This window comes from Salvelinus fontinalis, chromosome 9 (genome assembly GCF_029448725.1).
Source record: "Salvelinus fontinalis isolate EN_2023a chromosome 9, ASM2944872v1, whole genome shotgun sequence".
In the NCBI taxonomy this organism is placed as follows: domain Eukaryota; kingdom Metazoa; phylum Chordata; class Actinopteri; order Salmoniformes; family Salmonidae; genus Salvelinus; species Salvelinus fontinalis.
In genome coordinates this window covers 46,996,187-47,017,273 of record NC_074673.1, presented here as the reverse complement: position 1 = coordinate 47,017,273, position 21,087 = coordinate 46,996,187, and the positions used below count along the sequence as shown (strand labels likewise).

Genomic DNA, 21,087 nt, shown 5'->3' with positions numbered 1-21,087 from the left:
TAGCAGGCAGTTTACTTTGGGCACACTTTTCATCCGGACGTGAAAATAGCGCACCCAAGCCATAAGAAGTTTTAAGGACTGGGGAGTTTTTCAGGATAAAATTAATGGAATTTACCTAAGCACAGGCAAAATCCTAGAGGAAAACCTGGTTCAGTCTGCTCTCCACCAGACATTGGGAGATGAATTTACTTTTCAGCAGGACAATACCCTAAAACACAAGGACAAATCCACACTGGAGTTGCTTACCAAGAAGTCAGTTAATGTTCCTGAGTTGCTGAGATACAGTTTTGACTTAAATCTACTTGAAAATCTGTGGCAAGACCTGAAAGTGTTTATCTGTCAATGATCAACAACCAATTTGACAGCTTGAATATTTTTTTATAGAATAATGGGCAAATGTTGCACAATCCAGGTGTGGAAAGCTCTTACGTAGATTTACTCACAGCTGTATTCACTGCCAAAGGTGCTTCTACAAAGTATTGACTCAGGGGTGTGAATACTTATGTAAATGAGATATTTCTGTAATTAATTATCAATAAATGTGTTAAATTTTCCAAAACCACTCTGTCATTATGGCGTATTTTGTGTAGATCTGTGCGGAAAAAATAACTATTTAATACATTTTGAATTCTGTCTGTATGTAACGGCTTTCTTCCTGGGATGAAGGAGAGGACCAAAATGCAGTGCGGCTAGTGTTCAACATGATTTAATAAAGAAGAGACAATAACGTGAACACTATACAAACTACAAAATAACAAATGTGAAAACCGAAACAGTCCTATCTGGTGCAGAACACAAAGACAGAAGACAACCACCCACAATCCCCAACACAAAACAAGCCACCTATATATGATTCTCAATCAGGGACAACGGTTGACAGCTGCCTCTGATTGAGAACCATATCAGGCTGAACACAGAAACAGACAAACTAGACACACAACATAGAATGCCCACCCAGCTCACGTCCTGACCAACACTAAACAAACAAAACACACAAGAACTATGGTCAGGACGTGACACTGTATTACAACAAAATGTGAAAGTCAAGGGGTGTGAATACTTTCTGAAGGAACTGTATATACACAGAACAAAAATATAAAAACAACATGTAAATTGTTGGTCCCATGTTTCATGAGCTGAAATAAAAGATCCCAGAAATGTTCCATATGCAGAAAAAGCTTATTTCTCTCAAATGCTGTGCACAAATTTGTTTACATCCCTGTTAGTGAGCATTTGTCCTTTGCCAAGATAATCCATCCACCTGACATGTGTGGCATATCAGGAAGCTGATTAAACAGCATGATCATTACACAGGTGCACCTTGTGCTGGGGACAATAAAAGGCCACACTAAAATGTGCAGTTTTGTCACACAACACAATTCCCCAGATATCTTAAGTTTTCAGGGAGCCAGCAATTGGCATGCTGACTGCAGGAATGTCCACCACCAAAACTGTTGCAAGATATTTTGATATTAATTGCTCTACCATAAGCTGCCTCCAACATTGTTTTAGAGAATTTGGCAGTACGTCCAACCGGCCTCACACCGCAGACCACGTGTATAGCGTCGTGTGGGGTCAGTATAGGCCGGCAGAAGCTACAGACAACGAACACAATTGCATTTTATCGATGGGAATTTGAATGCAGAGAGATACAGTGAAGAGATCCTGTCCATTGTTGTGACATTATCCACTGCTATCACCTCATGCTTCAGCAAAATAATGCACGACCCCATGTCGCAAGGATCTGTACACAATTCCTGGAAGCTGAAATTGTCCCAGTTTTTCCATGGCCTTCTTACTTACCAGACATGTCACCCATTGAGCATGTTTGGTATGCTCTGGAACGGCGTGTACAACAGCGTATTCCAGTTCCTGACAATATCCAGAAACTTCGCACAGCCGTTGAAGAGGAGTGGGACAACATTCCACAGGCCACAATCAACAGCCTGATCAACTCTATGCGAAGGATATGTGCCGCACTGCATGAGGCAAATGGTGGTCACACCAGATACTGACTGGTTTTCTGATCCACCCCCCTACCCTTTTACAGCACTTTTTGTACATAGTTCCCCCATTTTAGGGAACCAAAAGTATTTGTATTAAAGTAGTCGAAGGTTTAGTATTTGGTCCCATATTCCTAGCAAGCAATGACTACATCAAGCTTGTGACTCAACAAACTTGTTGATGCATTTGCAGTTTGTTTTGGTTGTGTGTCAGATTATTTTGTGCCCAATAGAAATCAATGGTAAAGAATGCATTGTGTCATTTTGGAGTCACTTTTATTGTAAATAAAAATAGAATATGTTTCTGAACAAATCTAGATTCATGTGGATGCTTCCATGATTACGAATAATCCTGCATTCATTGTAAATAATGATGAGAGAGAAGTTACAGAGCCACAAAGATCATACCCCCAAAACATGCTAACCATACCTCTCACCAATACCAATAAGAGGCGATGCTAGCATTTTTGGGGGTATGCTTTTTATGCCTCTGTAACTTTCTCATTCATCATTATATATGATGAATTCATAATTATCCACAATCATGGTATCATCCACATGAATATAGAAGTGTCGAATAGTACGCTGGTATTTTTTAAATCGCTGATACCAGGGGCACCTGTTCAGTTCCAAAAAAAAAAGACAATGAGTGCATTCATTAACCGAGCGCCCCAATACGCGCAACCGTGAAATGCCTTTTAAACTCAAGGATTCTGAGGCCTGTCATCTCCAGGGCCCTATCCATTGATGTGTACAGTGATATAACATGACATCATGTCATTGGCAAATTATTTTCATTTGTGAGTCCTCTCAGGTTAGCAACGGAGATCAACCTCCTTCAAAAAAAGAAAAATGTCTTATATGTTTGTACTTGTCTGAGGTGGTGATGCTGACTGATTTAGTAATGTGACAGATCTGGGAGGCCTCCAGGGGAGCCCTTCTCTTCTCTTTTCTATCCGCGATGTTCATATCACAAGCTGTGTGCAGCTCCAGACTGAGCTTGGCACGTCCCCGACAATAACGCACTTCATCTCGGACTCGGCGCCTCGGACCTGAGGATACCAGTAACTGCCCAGGGGGCTATTCGGACATGCTACCTCACCAGAAAACTGCAGACTTCAGACGGGTATGATTTGGATTTGGAAATGCGATGTTGTGGCCACTTAAAGCTTTTACAATCTTCAGAGAGGCAGTGCCGAGATTCAAGGATACTTCCTTCACAGGGTTAGGAAAGAAACGTTGCTGAACTTCCCTTTGGCGCAATTCTGCAATAGTACGAAATACTCTGAGACCACGTTGAATTCTGAGAAGCACCTGACAATTGCCTAGTGCACTTTATCTAATTGGATGAGGGTTTGACAACTATTGAATGACGCTGTCAAATAACAATGTCTCAAACTTGTGAATTGAGGTTTGGCGTTGGTTCTGTCGTCTCCGATTTGGTAGCCTAAACATCAATGGATACATCGATTTGGAATACAAGCCCCTATTGTCGCGTGTTTTAGGATACACAATGCTAGTACTACTATTGAGATTACTGTGCTTTTCACTTTGTAGCGAGGCTGTTTTCACTCACATACACCGGGAGAAGACAAAGACAAATGTTACTCCTAGACATGATGCCGTGACTAACGGGAACGTAAACAAAACCAATAGTAGGCAGAGCTGGTACTCGGCGTATGGCAGAGTTGTCAAAGAAATGGACAGTAAAAGGGTGCGTACCTCAAGTGCATCGTCTTGGGATGTGGTTAGGACATGGGTGGATAACATGAATGGGACTGTTAATATGAAAAGAGTTATGAATGAAAGAGCAATAGTGCGCAAAAGCCATTCATCAAATGGAACCGATTATGTTACGTTACTCGAGGATGGAAAGTCAGAGAGCCTCAAGGTGGAAAAGTTGGACACCGAGAAGCATGCAACCATGGAAACACTGGATTTTGTATATGGTCATTTAAACCCCTCCATGAGACACACGCGAGGAGGACACCACCGTAACGAGCACAAACGGATCCGCAGACACAAAAGAGGGACTGTAAGCCGTCGGAGAAGAAATGTGAAGGATGGCAGTAAAAAAGATAACAAAATAAGTGAGCCAACTATGCTGTCAGGTGCGTCTTTGGATGTACTGTTGGCCATGTGGAAACCGCTGCCTAAACCTATGGCACAGAACCAGTCAACAGACTTGCCATTTGATGCCAGTGATTATGAACAGTTCACTGTGCCAGACCCCCAGGACTATACCACACTGATTCCTCTCAATCCTCAAACAAAGAGAAAATATGTAATAAAAACTAACTTTTACCCCATAACAGCAGAATCATATGCCATCATGATCATTTCGGTCATCATTTTCACTGTTGGAATAATTGGGAATATGGCAATCATGTGCATTGTGTGCCACAACTACTACATGAGAAGTATTTCAAATTCTCTTCTTGCCAATCTCGCACTTTGGGATTTTGTTGTCATCTTTTTCTGCCTGCCGCTGGTGATATTCCATGAACTAACCAAGAACTGGTTGTTGGGGGAGTTCTCCTGTAAAATCATCCCCTATATTGAGGTAATTCCCACTAGCTATTGTGTTACTTGAGTAAGTGTTATGATTGGGTGTTGAAGTGGGGTCCCTGTTCAAAGTCTGCTGTCAATAAGTCTCTTCCTTGTCACTTGTCATATCTACATTCTATTCTGCATTGTAGGTACTTCATATGATATGCAATGATCTGTGCTCAATTATGTGCACAGTCTGGTCTCATAAACTAGACGTAGCATAGTAAATGTAAATCTGGGCCACTGAATTTAGTATGATGTGTTATGTTTGATATGGTTACATAAAACAGAAGGTTACTTAAGGCAAAAAATAAGGGAGGGTGGTTGGTCGGGCATATAACGCGAATGTCTAGCAACCCAAAGGTTGCATGTTCGAATCTTACCATGGACAACTTTAGCATTTTAGATAATAAGAAGCTTTTAACCACTTACAAATGTTTAGCTACTTTGCAACTAGAATGTAAGCTAACCCTTCCCCTAACCTTAACACTTAACACGGGTAGCCTAGCGGTTAAGAGCGTTGGGGCAGTAACCGTAAGTTTGCTGGTTTGAATCCCTGAGCCGACTAGGTGAATCACCTGCAAAGTGCCCTTGAGCAAGGCACTTAACCCTAATTGCTCATGTAAGTCGCTCTGCATTAGAGCGTCTGCTAAATGACTACATTTTTGTTTTGCTAAACCTAACTCTTAACCCCTAGCCTAGCTAACGTTAGCCAGCTAGCTAACATTAGCCACAACAAATTAGAACTCTTAGCATATCATATGTTTTGTAAATTCTTAACATATTGTACATTTTGCAAATTCGTACCATATCATGAAAATGGATGATGGACATCCACAGATTAATACATACCATACGTAACATATCACACCAAATGGAGTGTCACAGGTGTATGTACAGAACAATACAAAATGCTCTGAGACCAGGTTAGTGTGCAGTGTACCAAATTTAGATTACTTGTTCTCCAATGTCACCTCAACATGTTGTTTCAAACTCTTAGGTGACCTGTCACTGGCTAGATACAGAAGTAAATGCCCCTAAGGCAATCTATGGTCAGAGATAGAGTTACAGTCCTACTTTCTCTCTTGTCTAAACAATGAGACAGTGGGCCTCAGTAATTACTGCACAGACCCACACCTAATATTGCATCAGTTTACCATGTCTATTTCAGCAGTAAGGCAGCTCTTTTGTCAGCCATCTATTGTAAAATATACAATGGTCAAATTAGGTTTTGAGGGATCACATAGACATTGTGCAGAGCCTCTAAAATACCATGTTTCACAGAGTTACACAAATCTAAACACACAGTAAAGTATATATATTGTGGCCATAGCATAGGCAACTAAAGGCTCTGTATTAGTATTAGCACACTTGTTACTACCCCCCCACCCCCCAATCTTTCTGAGCAAAACGTTTTTTAAGAAAAAAAAAATTGGGACATTAAAGTCTGTAAAAACAACAGGAAATCAGCTCCAAGTGATTTTGATTTAAGAAATATGTTCCCAAGTAATCTCACACATATAGAGATGGTATACAAATGTGGTATACAAGGTTTAAAATTATTATGTTTTATTCAAACATTATATATGTTTGGGCTTCTTGCGGTCAATTTGCAGTCTATAAATTATTTATAATTATGTTCTGGCCCCTCGACCATCCGCTCAAGAAAAAAATCAGCCCGTGGCTGAATCTAGTTGATGATGCCTGCCCTAGATCTTATGCATTCCAAGAACTTGGAACACCTTATACAGTTTGCAAAATAAACTGTGATTAAGGTCACAGCGTTAAAACTATGCACCTCAACAACTATGCACTTTCTTGGTGAAAGTAGCTTTGATTGGAATAAACGCAAATGCGAAGAGATTGGATGAGTATAATCAACACATTGACGAACCCACCTTGTCCTTGATAGGCTAGGTGCAATTTTCCCTACTGTTTACACCTATCCAATCCTTTCACATCTCCACAAGTGCAAAACCCTAGGGCTGGGTGTACCTGTCTCTATTTTATAAAGTCCAATCCTCTCCTCTTCCACAGACCTCTTTGACTTAATCTCCTGCCTTTTACCAGTCTGTCTTTTCAGACAGTCACAGAAATGTACTTCATGTAAGATGGATGAATCTTGCAGGGGTTCACTGTCATACTGCGGGTCCTGAGTGCCTTTCATGGGAAATGTGTTAATTATTTACCCGGAGAAGGAAGCACACTCCTTTTAGAAGAGGAAATTATCTAGATGATAAAGCTTCTACGGGTGGCTAAATTCATCTGTCCGGGCGTACATATTGTACATAATGGCAACAAGACAGATAAACCACCACACAAAGACCCAGACAATCCAAATATGTCTGTAAGCTGCTTAGTGACAAGGTTTGTAAGTCCAACATTTACATTTGACATAAGGCAGAGAAATTGAGAGCCTTACCAAAGGGCACAGACAGATTTTTCACCTAGTCGGCTCGGGGATTCAAACCAGCAACCTTTCAGTTACTGGCCCAATGGTCTTAAATACTAGGCTACCTGCCGCCCTGTAGGCAATTTAAAACCACAGTCCCAGACCTAGCACTTTAAGTCTCTTTGAGTCGCCTACCTCTATGGTAAGAACATTAAATGCATAGTGGCAGCGGCATCCTCGTTATGTTAAGTGACTCGGTAATCAAGCATTTAATGGAGCGTAATTACAGAAACAGTAGGGACATTAATTCTAATGGTTCCTGTGGCAACTGAAGTACTCTCAGTCACATGAAAATGTGTCATTATGGACACAAAGGTGACAGAGGTTAGTTACACAAGGCCTGCCCACCACTAACAGCTGGTGCGCGATGTCTAATATTAAAGAAGTCTCGAGGTATTGCTCGCCTTAGGTAGAGTACCTTATGATAAACTGTAGACCACATTGTCTACCAAGAGAGTTCTGATCTATATTATTCGTAGCCGTCTATTTACCACCACAGAGCGATGCTGGCACTAAGACCATACTCAACCAACTCTATAAGGCCATAAGCAAACAAGAAAATGCTCACCCAGAAGCGGTGCTCCTAGTGGCCGGGGACTTTAATGCGGGCGAATTTAAATCAGTTTTACCACATTTTTACCAACATGTCACATGTGCAACCAGAGAAAAAAAACTCTAGACCACCTTTACTCAACACACAGAGATGCATACAAAGCTCTCCCCCACCCTCCATTTGGCAAATCTTACCATAATTCTATTCTCCTGATTCAAACAAAGGCTAATTTTGTTCAGGACAATCCAGGGTATGACGCCATGTCATCTTGTAACTGTACATTTAACATAGTGATCATAAACATTGACGTGACATGACATGATATGACATGAGTTTTATGACATGGAAATGTGAAGTGCACATTTGAATTTAGGGTGTCTGGCTTGCTTGTATGACATCAAAGCGGTGTTTATTATAATCCTCAACGTCTCAGATTTCAAATACATAGATTCCTCTTAATTTACAGCATTTCCCTCACCCAGACAACCATTTTTTTTCTTGCAAAAGTTGACCAATTAGAGGGAGGAATAGGGTCAACTTCTTGTCGCGTAGGGGTGCTCAAGTTAAGAACAGCTGTCAGTCAAAACCCATACAGCGCTGTGAATTGCAGAGCCTGAGCTCTGACATCATTTATAGCATGTTGCTGTACAGCTACTGCGTTCCAATTGAAACGCTTATCAATGCCCAAATCTTCCATTTTCAACCCGTACACGGGTAGGAGTGTAAAGGGCTACATACAAATGGTGCTGTTTGTGAAGTGCAACAGATCTCTCTCTCTCTCTCTGAGGCCATAAGGACCAAACAGATCAAAGCCTGCCCCTGTACGTCTGACAGTACTCATGGCTTCTCTGGCTCAGGCACTGGCTCCTGTGTTTACACCTTCCTCTGCCAAGGCCCATAAGGAGGCAGTCACAATGATCAAGCCTAGCAACAAAAGAACATAGCACTACTACACAGTCTAGAAGACAACACTGAACTTAATACTCAATGTAAACTGCAGATCTGCTGTCTCTGAGTTCTACGTGTATTAGCGTGTAAGATTTGGGTGAAAAAGCAATCACATTTGCAACATTTTTGTGGCTGTATTGTGATAGCAAAAGATTGGAGCATAGTGGAGATCTGGGTGTAGGGATAGAGATATTGCATTGAGATATTAATCTCCATGCCTCATGGTCTGCAGTTTGTTTTCATGTTATTTAATCATGAATATGAGCTGGCTCTCTTGCCAGGTCCATAAGTTGATTAGGCTAAGAAATGAGAACTGCTGTTGCTCTAAAAATAAAAGTCTAAAGTCTCCCCTTTGGCATCCAACTATAGTCTCCCCACTCTTTAAAACAATATCACTCATAACACATTACTCATGGCTACTTTCAAACATCTCAGTATCGGAAATGAGGATCTAGTGTGCGATGAAGGACGGAAAAATCTGTTTGTCATTTATTAAAACAAGTGTGGACATTCGAGTTCTCCAGTAAGAGAGCTGTCAAAACAGGACCTCTTTATGGAAGATGTCTCTCCCTCTCTCTAAACCTGTTGACGTCTAGTATTTTGTGCTGTACCATTGTCATTTGAAAATTGTTCCAAGCGGTCTTTAAAACATGGATGGTTTACAGTGGACACATTCTTTTGGTATTTTCAGAGAGCAACATGGCTCTGGTGCCTTGGTATTTTATCCAGACTTCCCAAGGTGCTATACAATAAGGAGAAGTATCTGGAGACTGGATACATTTTCTAAACTTGTTTCTCAATCAAAAACAAAATAACTCACTGTATTGTTAATGTGCAGTAATAACACATTAACTGGATAGTATCTTTCATTCTCCTCCCTTCTCTTTGTCCTTCCAGGTTGCCTCCCTAGGGGTTACCACCTTTACCCTGTGCGCCTTGTGCATCGACCGCTTCCGCGCTGCCAACAACGTCCAGATGTACTATGAGATGATTGAGAACTGTGCCTCCACGGCCGCCAAGCTGGCCGTTATCTGGATCGGGGCTCTCCTATTGGCCCTGCCAGAGCTCCTGATCCGCCAGCTGGTCACTGAAGATGGCGAGCCTCCGGATGTGACGCCCTGCCAGCGATGCGTGGTTCGTATTTCCACCGAGCTCCCTGACACGCTCTACGTACTGGGCCTGACCTATGATGGTGCTCGCCTCTGGTGGTACTTTGGCTGCTACTTCTGCCTGCCCACACTGTTCACCATCGGCAGCTCCCTGGTGACCGCCTGTAAGATCCGGCAGGCCGAGCGGGCCTGTGTGCGCGGCAACAAGAAACAGATCCATCAGGAGAGCCAGATGAACTGCACAGTTGTGGCGTTGGCCATCCTCTATGGCTTCTGCATCATCCCAGAGAACATCTGCAACATCGTCACTGTCTACATGGCGGCAGGAATTCCCAGACTGACCCTGGACATTCTCCATCTGGTCAGCCAGCTGCTGTTGTTCTGTAAGTCGGCAGTGACACCTGTCCTGCTGTTCTGCCTGTGCCAGCCCTTCAGCCGGGCCTTCCTGGACTGCTGCTGCTGCTGCTGTGACGAGTGTGGCCCGCCCAGATCTTCCACCACCGCCACCACCAGCGAGGAGAACGAGCACGAGTGCACCACCACCGACCTGGAGCTGTCGCCCTTCAGCACCATCCACAGGGAGGCATCCTCCTCCTACACCACTGCAGCGACCCACTGCTAAGAAGGGTCAAAAGGTCATGACCTCCATAAGATGTTACAACTGCCCTGTGAAGAGGTCAAGAGATCGGACTGTAAACCTATTGGGCTGGTTTCCCGCACTCGGATTAAATTTACTCCATTGAGAATGCTTGCTAGTCTGGGGATAGGCTTAATCTGAGTCTGGGAGAGCCTTACAGTTAGGATTAGTAAATGTTTTATTCCCAACAACTTAGAGTTTAGAGGACACGCCCTATTCTAAATGTTCACTTAATTTCCTGAATTTACTTTGAATTTAATTGATGTAAACTCTGGTGAACATATGTCTCGGTTTACTCAAGTTGTGTGTGTATATACAGTTGAAGTCGGAAGTTTACATACACTTAGGTTGGAGTCATTAAATCTTGTTTTTCCACCACTCCACACATTTCTTGTTAACAAACTAAAGTTTTGGCAAGTCGGTTAGGACATCTACTTTGTGCATCACACAAGTAATTTGTTTACATAGAAATGATTTCACTTATAATTCACTGTATCACAACTCCAGTGGGTCAGAAGTTTACATACACTAAATTGACAGTGACTTTTTTAACAGCTTGGAAAATGATATCGTGGCTTCAGAAGCTTCTGATAGGCTAATTGACATAATTTGAGTCATTTGGAAGTGTACCTGTGGATGTATTTCAAGGCCTACCTTCAAACTCAGTGCCTCTTTGCTTGACATCATGGGAACATCTAAAGAAATCAGCCAAGACCTCAGATAAAAATAATTTGTAGACCACAAATTCATCCTTGGGAGCAATTTCCAAATGCCGGAAGGTACCACGTTCATCTGTAAAAACAATAGTACGCAAGTATAAACACCATGGAACCACGCAGCCGTCATACCACTCAGGAAGGAGACATGTTCTGTCTCTAGAGATTAACGTACTTTGGTGCGAAAATTGCAAATCAATCCCAGAACAACAGCAAAGGACCTTGTGAAGATGCTGGAGGTAACAGGTACAAAAGTATCTATATATCCACAGTAAAACGAGTCCTATATCGTCATAACCTGAAAGGCCGCTCAGTAAGGAAGAGGCCACTGCTCCAAAACCACGATAAAAAAAGCCAGACTACTGTTTGCAACTGCACATGGGGACAACGATCGTACTTTTTGGAGAAATGTCCTCTGGTCTGATGAAACAAAAATAGAACTGTTTGGCCATAATGACCATCGTTATGTTTGGAGGAAAAAGTGGGAGACTTGCATGCCGAAGAACACCATCCCAACCGTGAAGCACGGGGGGGCAGCATCATGTTGTGGGGATGCTTTGCTGCAAGAGGGACTGGTGCACTTCACAAAATAGATGGCATCATGAGATAAAGGAAAATTATGTGGATATATTGAAGCAAAATCTCAAGACATCAGTCAGGAAGTTAAAGCTTGGTCGAAAATGGGTCTTCCAAATGGGCAATGACCCCAAGCATACTTCCAAAGTTGTGGCAAAATGGCTTAAGGAGAACAAAGTCAAGGTATTGGAGTGGCCATCACAAAGCCCTGACCTCAAGCCTATAGAAAATTTGTGGGCAGAACTGAAAAAGCGTGTGCGAGCAAGGAGGCCTACAAACCTGACTCAGTTACACCAGCTCTGTCAGGAGGAATGGTCCAAAATGCACCCAACTTATTGTGGGAAGCTTGTGGAAGGCTCCCCGAAGTGTTTGACCCAAGTTAAACAATTTAAAGGCAATGCTACCAAATACTTATTGAGTGTATGTAAACTTCTGACCCACTGGGAATGTGATGACAGAAATAAAAGCTGAAATAAATAATTCTCTACTATTATTCTGACATTTCACATTCTTAAAATAAAGTGGTGATCCTAACTGACCTAAGACAGGGAATTTTTACTTGGATTAAATGTCAGGAATTGTGAAAAACTGAGTTTAAATTTATTTGGCTAAGGTGTATGTAAACTTCCGACTTCAACTGTATGATAAATTGTCCATTTGTTTACAGAAACCATACGGAAAGGAATGTGAATAGTTCAATTCAACATTTTGAATTTATTAACTCACCAATATTTTCTATTTTTGAATTTGCACTGAAATGTACCATCTTTATTTTGTTTGTTGTTGTTTTTTTGTCATGTTTTTATTTTATTTTGTTGTCTCTTTCTGCTTCCCGAGGGTCTCAAATGGAAAGCAATATATTGAAATGGCTGGTCGTAGTGTATTGTGTTTTGCTGATAATGGTGATTCTTGTGAATCAGTTCAAAGTTATTCCTAGCTCCCTTGCTATGTAAGTATATTATTCAGTCTGTATTTGATAGCAGAAAACTGTGCGATACACTTCAGTCAGTCAGTAAACTTACTGGAGTGGTGTTTTTTTTAATCTCACTTTAATAAATAAATATAAAAAGAGTTTGACTGAATGTTTCTTTGACAAAATGTAAATTATTTGATATCTTCATTTAAGGAATAAACAACCCATTTACTATTTAGGGATTAATATACCCTATCAAAACTGCTAACCATTACTTTATCGTTTGTCTTGGGAACTAAACATATGTGATTATATTCTCCAGAGGAGAGTGGTTTCCTGATAATGGCCAGTTAGCTTTCATAGAGGGGGAGCTGCTCATCTGGCCACCGTGTCATCATCACTATCCACTCCCCAGAGTAAACACAGCAGGCCTTGTTCCCTACCCGTCACCAAGGCAACCTCAAGAATCTGCTTCTCAGATATCTCTGTGACTTCATGGTCGGCCGAGTGGCAGGGAGTCAGGTCAGATGGTAGGATGGATGGAGAGAATGGTTCCCGGGATTGGACTTAACCAGGGTATGGTGCGACTCAAGCATTAACATGAAGATGGTCTGTTATGGTCGGTTGTTGGCTCCCTTGAGCTTATTACAGACATACGCCTCGCTAACTGCTAACCAGAATGTTTCTGTCTAGTTCACTTCAGTCTTCCTTGTATATTTATCCAGTTTCTGAGGCAGTGTCCTAGGATCATGTGAAGATTGAACATTTCTGGAACATGCTCGACTTGAATGTCAAGCTTTTAAAAAATGATGGTCAAGAAACATCTGCGCTGATAGGAATGGCATAGATGGACAAAATAATATTGCAGGCTAAACTGGATTGTCTCTGTTTAACAGGATTATACATTTTTTACAGTATTACTCCCTGGTCCTGATTTGTAGTACATTAGCAAGATATTGCTTGCTTGCAATACTACAGTAGCAAAACAGCCTACAATAAGGTAGCCATCACTTCCATATACAGTGCAACAAAATAGTGGATGAGTTCTATACACTGAGTATACAAAACATTAAGTACACCTGGGTGTGCAACCCAATATTAGGAAGGTGTTCCTAACGTATGGTATACTCAGTGTATATAATTCATCCACCATGTGTAGAGTCATGATGGCCCCAAATCATTTGTCTGTCAGATCTGGTCTTGTTATGTAACATAACATAAAACCTTATTCTCCTCACAAAACTGGCATCCCACAGTGCATCTGAGACAGTCTTTCATTTTCAATCACTCCCTCTGTTCTTGATGGTAATATGCATAGTGACTTTTTTTCTCTTCACATGAAGTAAAAGGCTGCACATAGTTCATGGTAGCTGAGGGGGCATGGGCATTGAACAACAACCCATTTTACAGGTTAAGACAACCCTGAAGAAGGCACTGCATGCTGAAACATTGTTTAGGTTTTCCCGTTAAATTGTTGGGAGTATATGGAGAGTGTGTAACTTTCTTTCTTTGTTTTTGTGCAGGCAACACATTGCCAGAAATTAGCCATCATTGCTCAACATTTTGCTTTTTGGTGGTATTGTTCGTCTTGGCTAAAGGTGAGCTGCAGATAGAACTGGTGTTTTCAATAGAACTGCATGACTCCTAAATCCAGCTGTCAGAGAAGCAAAATCTGATCAAAAGCTGAAAAGAAAATGCTCCCTAGAGCTTTCACCCTCCCATATTCAGTCTTAGAGTCGGGTCATTTTGTCCGTGCAGTGCATTGATGTTGGTAAGGAATGTAGTTCATAGAGACTCACTTCTTTATGTTATGTGCCCATGTAATGGGATGATTTATTTAAATCCACAGGCAAACAAATGTGTTTGGTTCTGCATTTTCCCTGAGGCATTTATTATAACTGAACATGGCAGCTGGATGTGATTTTGATGCTAAATTGATGGGCATCTGTCGTTCGGCCGTTGGATCCACAGAGTTACCAAAGTGTGTGTACATCTTCAACTGAGCGTACCTAAAAAAATCCTGCCACACTTTCATTGTTTTCACAATGATGATCAAAACAAGAAGGATTTACAATTTGCCAAATGGCCAGTATAATCGCAGTAATTCTTCTCCATGAAAACCTGTGAAAGGCAGGGTTGGACATCCCTGATCCCTAGTTGCAATTAGAGGTTCCTCTATTCATTTGGAAACAATAGCTAGATGGTACATTGATGCATTACCACTAAACAAGTTGCTCAGTGACCTTAGCCTAACTCCTTTCAGGGTTACATGGGATGGGCAGGACATTCTTTTCAAGCCCAAAGAGAGATGTGATCAGTATCCCTCATGGTTGGCATGGATCCAGGATGCAATGGCAACCAAAACCTCATTTGAGATAGTATATTGCCACATACAAACTACAGTGTGAAATTAGAAAACAGTAACTGTGGATGTAAACAGCAGAGTCTAAAGCAAGTATCTAGTCTTACAGCTGGATTCATCAGGGTACTTACTATACAGTATTGAAAAATGCAGAAATACAGCTTCTACTTTTTTTCATGTTCTTGACTTGTCTGCCAATCGTTTAAAACACATTCTCACATAACATTATGTTTAGATGGGCTTCTCACTATGTGGTATTTCATTGATGAAATGTGCATTTGGCATTGTTCGAAGACTCCCATGCATTTTCATGAAGTCTTCCCAGTCAGAAGATTGTCATATGTATCCAAACCCACACAATTTATGATTTATAATTAATCTGTACAAGTGAACAGCAATGCTGTTGTAAGGGGAGTGCCTTATGAATATTTAATACTTGTAAACTCTAATTGTTTCTGAGATGACCTGACACTTCAGGGCAACATGGATGGTCCACATGGATATAGTCTGTGTTTTTATATGTGATGTGTACTTTGTATTCACCTGTATATGGATCATGGTGCTCTCTCATATCATAAACAGTTCTATATCTGGATTATGGCTGCTATGTCAACATGCTCATCCACCAATGTTACAATGTGTCCATGATCAGCAGGGCTGTCCCCCGGTCTCTGTCAAATCCCCCTATATACGTGCACACAGACATCTACTATGAGCTCTAACACTAGCACTCTGTCCGCATGACCAGTTGAATGTTCCTCAAAAGTCTACTCTAATGTGTGTTTGCATGCACATCCCAAAGGCCCTTGGAGGAATACACAGCATAGTACAGTATGGCTGACATGTCATGTCACACCATCCTGTGGGCAGTGCCCTGTGAGTGCGGGCACAGACGCGGCTGTCGGCTTGGCTCAGCCCTGTTGTTGTATAATCGGATCCATCTGATGGAGCGGATGGCCCTCCTGGGAGGATAAGGGCTTTATTGTCTCGCCTCAGCTCTTTGTTGGATAGTTTCTTAATTTCTAGGTCACCGCCTGTGATTGAACGCTTGAATGCATAAATTATTATTTTGCTCGCTGAGAATCTCCCCCCCCCTTCCCTCCTTTAGGGTACAATGAGTTGTCCCCCCTTCACCTCCTCTACTGGAATGAGAATCTACAATGGCATAGCTATATGAGCTGCCAAATTATAGATTTATTTTCTCTTCACGAAAAATCTTTGTTGATGTTTGCTTGAACTTTTGTCAAAGGCTTAATTATGGTGATAATTGGTGTTCTGTAGGACCTTCAGATCTCTTCAACTCTCTCACCCTGTCTTCTCCGCCATTGAGGCTCTCCTTTTGTCCCATTCACTCTCGTCAACATCATTATTACTGACCTCTGACCCTGATTTGTAGTCATAGTAGGGTTAAGCACATATTACTGCTCACATCTGGCATTGACAGTTTGGTATTGATGCTAGACATCCATTAAAGCACTAAAGGTCTGCTTCGTACTTTGTGATATACACTCCGATAGCACTGCTGTAAATTTACAAAAAAAATATATGATTCATCCATAGTAGTGCAAGAAGGATGATTTGAATCAACAACAAAGAATTTTGGCTTGTATCTTGACTTCAGCAAAAACAAAATCCATGAACAGGAGGGGTTTTGCACTCTGACCATCAATCCTGACAAGACTGGTTTGAGCCTTTAAAGGAGCTTTGCAAAGAGATTTGGAGTCCCCTCTTAAGAGATGAAGGGAATAGTTGTGAATTCGGCCAGTGCTGGCCAACGGTTGTCGTCTGTTAGCTTTTTTGGTGTTCCCAAACACAGAGGAAGTGAATCTAACGATGAAGTCCCATAAGTCTTCTGCATAGCACATTATGCCTTGAATCAATCAGTCAATTACACACCATTTACAGCAGCAATTGAAGTGCTGTGACTGTGGCTATCAAGCAGAACATTCTAATGAACCTTGGCCTTTTTTTCCAACCACTCTTCCTTCCCTGGTGAAATACAGTTTAAGACAAATCTAAGACAATCCAACGTAATTGATCAGATTCACTCCACTGTTATTGTTTTTGTTAGCGCATTCTGTCGGGCGTAGATTTACGACCAGGCATATGCCAAACTGGCCCCAGGTGTGAGGCCTAGCACAGAACTGCTTTAGTGAAACAACATTGCCTTTTAAATAAAGCAATGTACTTGTCCATTTAATGTTGGAATCACAAAGAGTGAGTGCACTTGGAGCGGAACTCTGGTGACCTGAGACACAATTTGACTCGACATGATTCGGGCACTGACACAAACCAGACGGCACAGCATTAGCACAAAGTGTGAATCCTTGAGAATGCTTCTCTAGGCTCAGCTGACTGTGGTACAGAAGAGTCAGAAGAGGATGTCAGTAACCTTACCAACACCATCCCATATCATGTTAGTCTGTGGTTCGGTTAGCTGTTTGCTGAGGAGAATCCAAAGTGAAAAGTTTGGCAAGGAATAAATCTCTACTGTGAAACAAATTAATGTGTCAGTTCATCTAAGCAGTGTTACAATGAATCAGGCTCTATTAAAGGCTTTGTCCCCATGGATCCAAGGGGCCACAGCACACAGCAATGTGAGGAAGGCCCTACAGAGGGTGCTGGGCCAGCACATCACTGGGGGTGAGCTCCCAGCCATCCAGGCAGTACATGCCGAAAAATTACCAAAGACTCCAGCCACCCGAGACATGGATTGTTCTCCATGCTCCTGTCCGGCAGGCAGTACAGGTGCATCAAGGCTCATACCAACAGACTCCTAAACAGCTTCTATCCCCTGGCCATAAGACTGTTAAATGACTAACAACTACTGCTCCCCTTCACACCTACGCTGCCGCTAAAATGATTATTGATTAGATTTATTAGTAACACTACTCTGCTGTTCATTAATTATTGATTAACTATTCGTGTCTATCTATTTATCCTGCTACTGGTCACTATTACTCCTGTTTACATGCATATATTACCATTAGTATATTACCAAGTATTTACTATATATTCCTGCGACCATTCACTTTTCAACGCTGTTTACATGACATTCTTGCAGACACACTCACACAAACACCCACACACTTACACTTACATACACACCCTCCACCATGCACACCCACCCACCCACCCACCCACCCACCACTTATGCTGCTGCCATACTGTTTATTATTATTATAATTTATCCTGCTACCAGTCACTTTCTCCTAATCCCTCCTTACATGTACATATCTACCTCAAATGCTCCCGTATCTCTGCACATTGTACATTTACCCTGTATATAGCTTTCTCTCTTATTTCATGTGTTTTTTTTCTTTTTTTCTTATTAGTTATACTTTTTTTATATTGAATACTGCACTGTTCGTTAAGGCTTGAAAGTTAAGCATTTCACTGTACTTGTGCATGTGACAAATACAATACAATAGGTGAAAACAACTTCTGCCACAGGCAAATATGAGAAAAACATCAACCTGCATATAGAACTTATGTGGCCTCTTCAGCCTTTGGTCTTGTTTTCATGACAAAAAGTTACAACATAATGAAATCATGCTTCAGATTATATAGAATTTTTCAGACAATGTCACTCCTGTCACTCCGTGTATGATATCTAGATTTACTCTGATGGGGAACTATCATCAATCAGTCACTGTCTACTTTAAGTTGTTTCAGATTCTGTCCCTCCTTACATAAGCTAAAGCATGGAGGTACAGAATGCAGCCCTCCCTTCTTCTCCCTCTATAGCCAGTAATCAAATGGCTGATGAAGGCTAACCCAGCACTTACCAGGAACAGAAAACGGCTTTTGAGACATTGCTTATGTTCCTGTGCTTGGCCTATGTGCTGTTTGATTATTAATTAAGTGATCATGCAAGGTCCCTCCTCTCCTCCTTGCTAACGAGCTAGCATTTCCAAAGCCACAAGCCAACTCTGTCTCATGCATGACAGCTCCTAATTATTCTGTTGTTTAGCAATAATGCTCAGTATCAGGTCAGAGAGAAGACGTATTTCTGACCTATTTTTAGCATTTAATCATGGTGCTGCCTAGCAGTCATGTTAGTAATTCAGTCGTACCTCCAGATAGGTAGGTAGCATTATGTTACAGAGACACAGACACACACACTACGCTGCCTGGAGTCTCCTCTTGTCTTTTCCCAGGGGAAGTCCACAATGGCAGCAGTTGTCCTGTACCTTTCATCTTTGTTAATTAGAAGGTATGCAGCTTGTAGCACAGTAACAGTTGGCTTCCAGCCAAATTGGATTAGCAGCTTCTACCATGTGATGCAACCCCAGGGATCCATGGGGCGTCTGTTGTTCTTTATGTCGGTGTGTTTAACCAACTTTAGTTGTACACCTGGCTCCAGTGCCAGCTGCTAATTTAGACCAACTCTCAATGAGTGAATGGAGAATCTTGAAGTTAGTGTGTGCTGGTGTGTGTGTGTGTGTGTGTGTGTGTGTGTGTGTGTGTGTGTGTGTGTGTGTGTGTGTGTGTGTGTGTGTGTGTGTGTGATGCTTCAGCGATAAAGCAGCTCTGCTCTTGCAGACCTATGCACTTGATTTCAGAAGGCCCTGTTAAAGTAATGTTCCCAAAAGTATGCATGCAATTGTGTCATCTTCAGGGGGGATTTCAAGAGGGCTTTATTCAAGTGTAATTTTGTCAAAATATTAATGTAATGAATAGTTCCAAACCAATGTATCCTATGTATCTGTCACGGATCCCTCCGGAACTTTCATTACATACACCTGTCCCTTATTCCCACTGATTAGGACTTGTATAAGTGTGCCCTTTGGTTTCCATTGGACTGTTGATTATTGTTACAATGTCCGTCGGTGCGTGTGAGTACCTGTGCTGTGTGTTTTGGGCTTTCGTGCCCTTGTGGATTGTGCAGATGGTTACGGGTCTCGTCCTGTGTGTTAATCATCATGCGCGTGTGTTATTTATTAAAGGTACTCCTCGCACTTTTGTTATGGGTTTCTACCCGGTGTTTTTGTTACGTGTTTGTTTGGTCTTCGTCCCTGTGCCCTTACACGGCATGCCGTAATATTACGCATTCCTGCGCCTGTCTCCCGAATCATTGTTACCAACGTGACAGTATCTTGAGGCACATCAAAGCACTGGCATAAAACTTGACTTTGTCCAAACACAAATGTCTAAAACAGATTTTCTGAGAACTAAAACCCACAGTATTTCCATTACCATAGTAGCATCACATTATTTCTCTGAGGATCTATTCACATCTCACTAGTTCTGATGATGTCAGTAGCCTTAAAGGAAAACTCCACCCAAAAAGCTATCTTTTGGTGTTTGTTTCATTAGTCCATTGTTGAGATAGTCCCAAAATGTTTGTTTGTCAGCAATCAAGTTTCCACGATTTGTAACTTTCAAAATACAGAAATACTCCCGTATGATACATTTTGTATCATATGATGCAACATGCATCATACAGGATGATTTCTGTATTTTGAAAGTTGCATATCTTGAAAACTTGAATAAAAGGGGGGAAACAGCAATGCCCATTGAGGAAAGAAGTATCTTCACAGTGCACACGTGTGAGAATTTACCAGTGTTTACGGAAACGTTCTTGGTCTATCAATTCTCCTCAATTCCATACCACAGGTGCAATGCACACAATCTACCAGTCAATCACCAATCAACTTTGTTAATTCAGGAATTAAAAGCTTTAATTTAAAGCAATATGGCATCATTGTACATTATGAAATATGAAGTTATAACTGCTATACCCTACCTACTTGCACTATGTGTACTGAGATCTCTGAACATTAGGCTTTTATCTCAGCCATTCTGGACAGCATCATGTTTTTCTACAGTCTAGTATAATCATCCTCCATATGGCCCCTTTATTATATTAGCGGGCTACTGTGTCATAGAGGCCTCTGGTAACCTGCAGTGACCTTGTGAAATTACTCATCTCCAAATGCAGCTGTGATTAATGGAAAATCACCATGGCAGCCAGCGCACTGCCTGTATCCAAACACTTATAGCAATAGTCACGTGTGTAGCTACATGATATTTGAGAAAGCTGTGGGCTTGACTTGAAAACTGTGTGGTGATTTAATTTACCACACAGTTTATAATTTTGAGTCTTCCTCATGTACAAGGCAATGAACAGGTTGTATGATTGCAGTTTTACTGTTCCCAGGGCAGATTTGCTCTAGGGGCAGAAATATTGTCATTGTCTTTATGAAAGGTTGGGCCTTGAAAAGCTATATAACCACTGAAATGTTAAGATAAATAGCTAGCTATA

General features: G+C 41.5%; 1 protein-coding gene across 2 annotated transcripts; it reads left to right on the top strand.

Moving 5' to 3' along the window:
• The first annotated feature begins 2,899 nt into the window (after positions 1-2,899).
• gpr37a (G protein-coupled receptor 37a) lies at positions 2,900-12,615 on the top strand. 2 transcript variants are annotated; one of them, XM_055934630.1, is made up of 2 exons: positions 2,900-3,129; positions 9,404-12,615. In XM_055934630.1, the coding sequence occupies exons 1-2, from the start codon at positions 3,094-3,096 to the stop codon at positions 10,235-10,237; spliced, it is 870 nt and encodes a 289-aa protein (XP_055790605.1). In that variant the 5' UTR covers positions 2,900-3,093; the 3' UTR covers positions 10,238-12,615. The 2 variants fall into 2 exon arrangements, with proteins under 2 accessions (XP_055790605.1, XP_055790604.1); XM_055934629.1 differs by having other exon boundaries at positions 2,908-4,566.
• Positions 12,616-21,087: the final 8,472 nt, after the last annotated feature.

Coding starts and splice junctions, on each gene's coding strand:
- gpr37a (XM_055934629.1), top strand. CDS start 3,517: ATGCTAGTACTACTATTGAGATTACTGTGCTTTTCACTTTGTAGCGAG. Junction 4,567..9,403: donor AAATCATCCCCTATATTGAG/GTAATTCCCACT, acceptor TTGTCCTTCCAG/GTTGCCTCCCTAGGGGTTAC.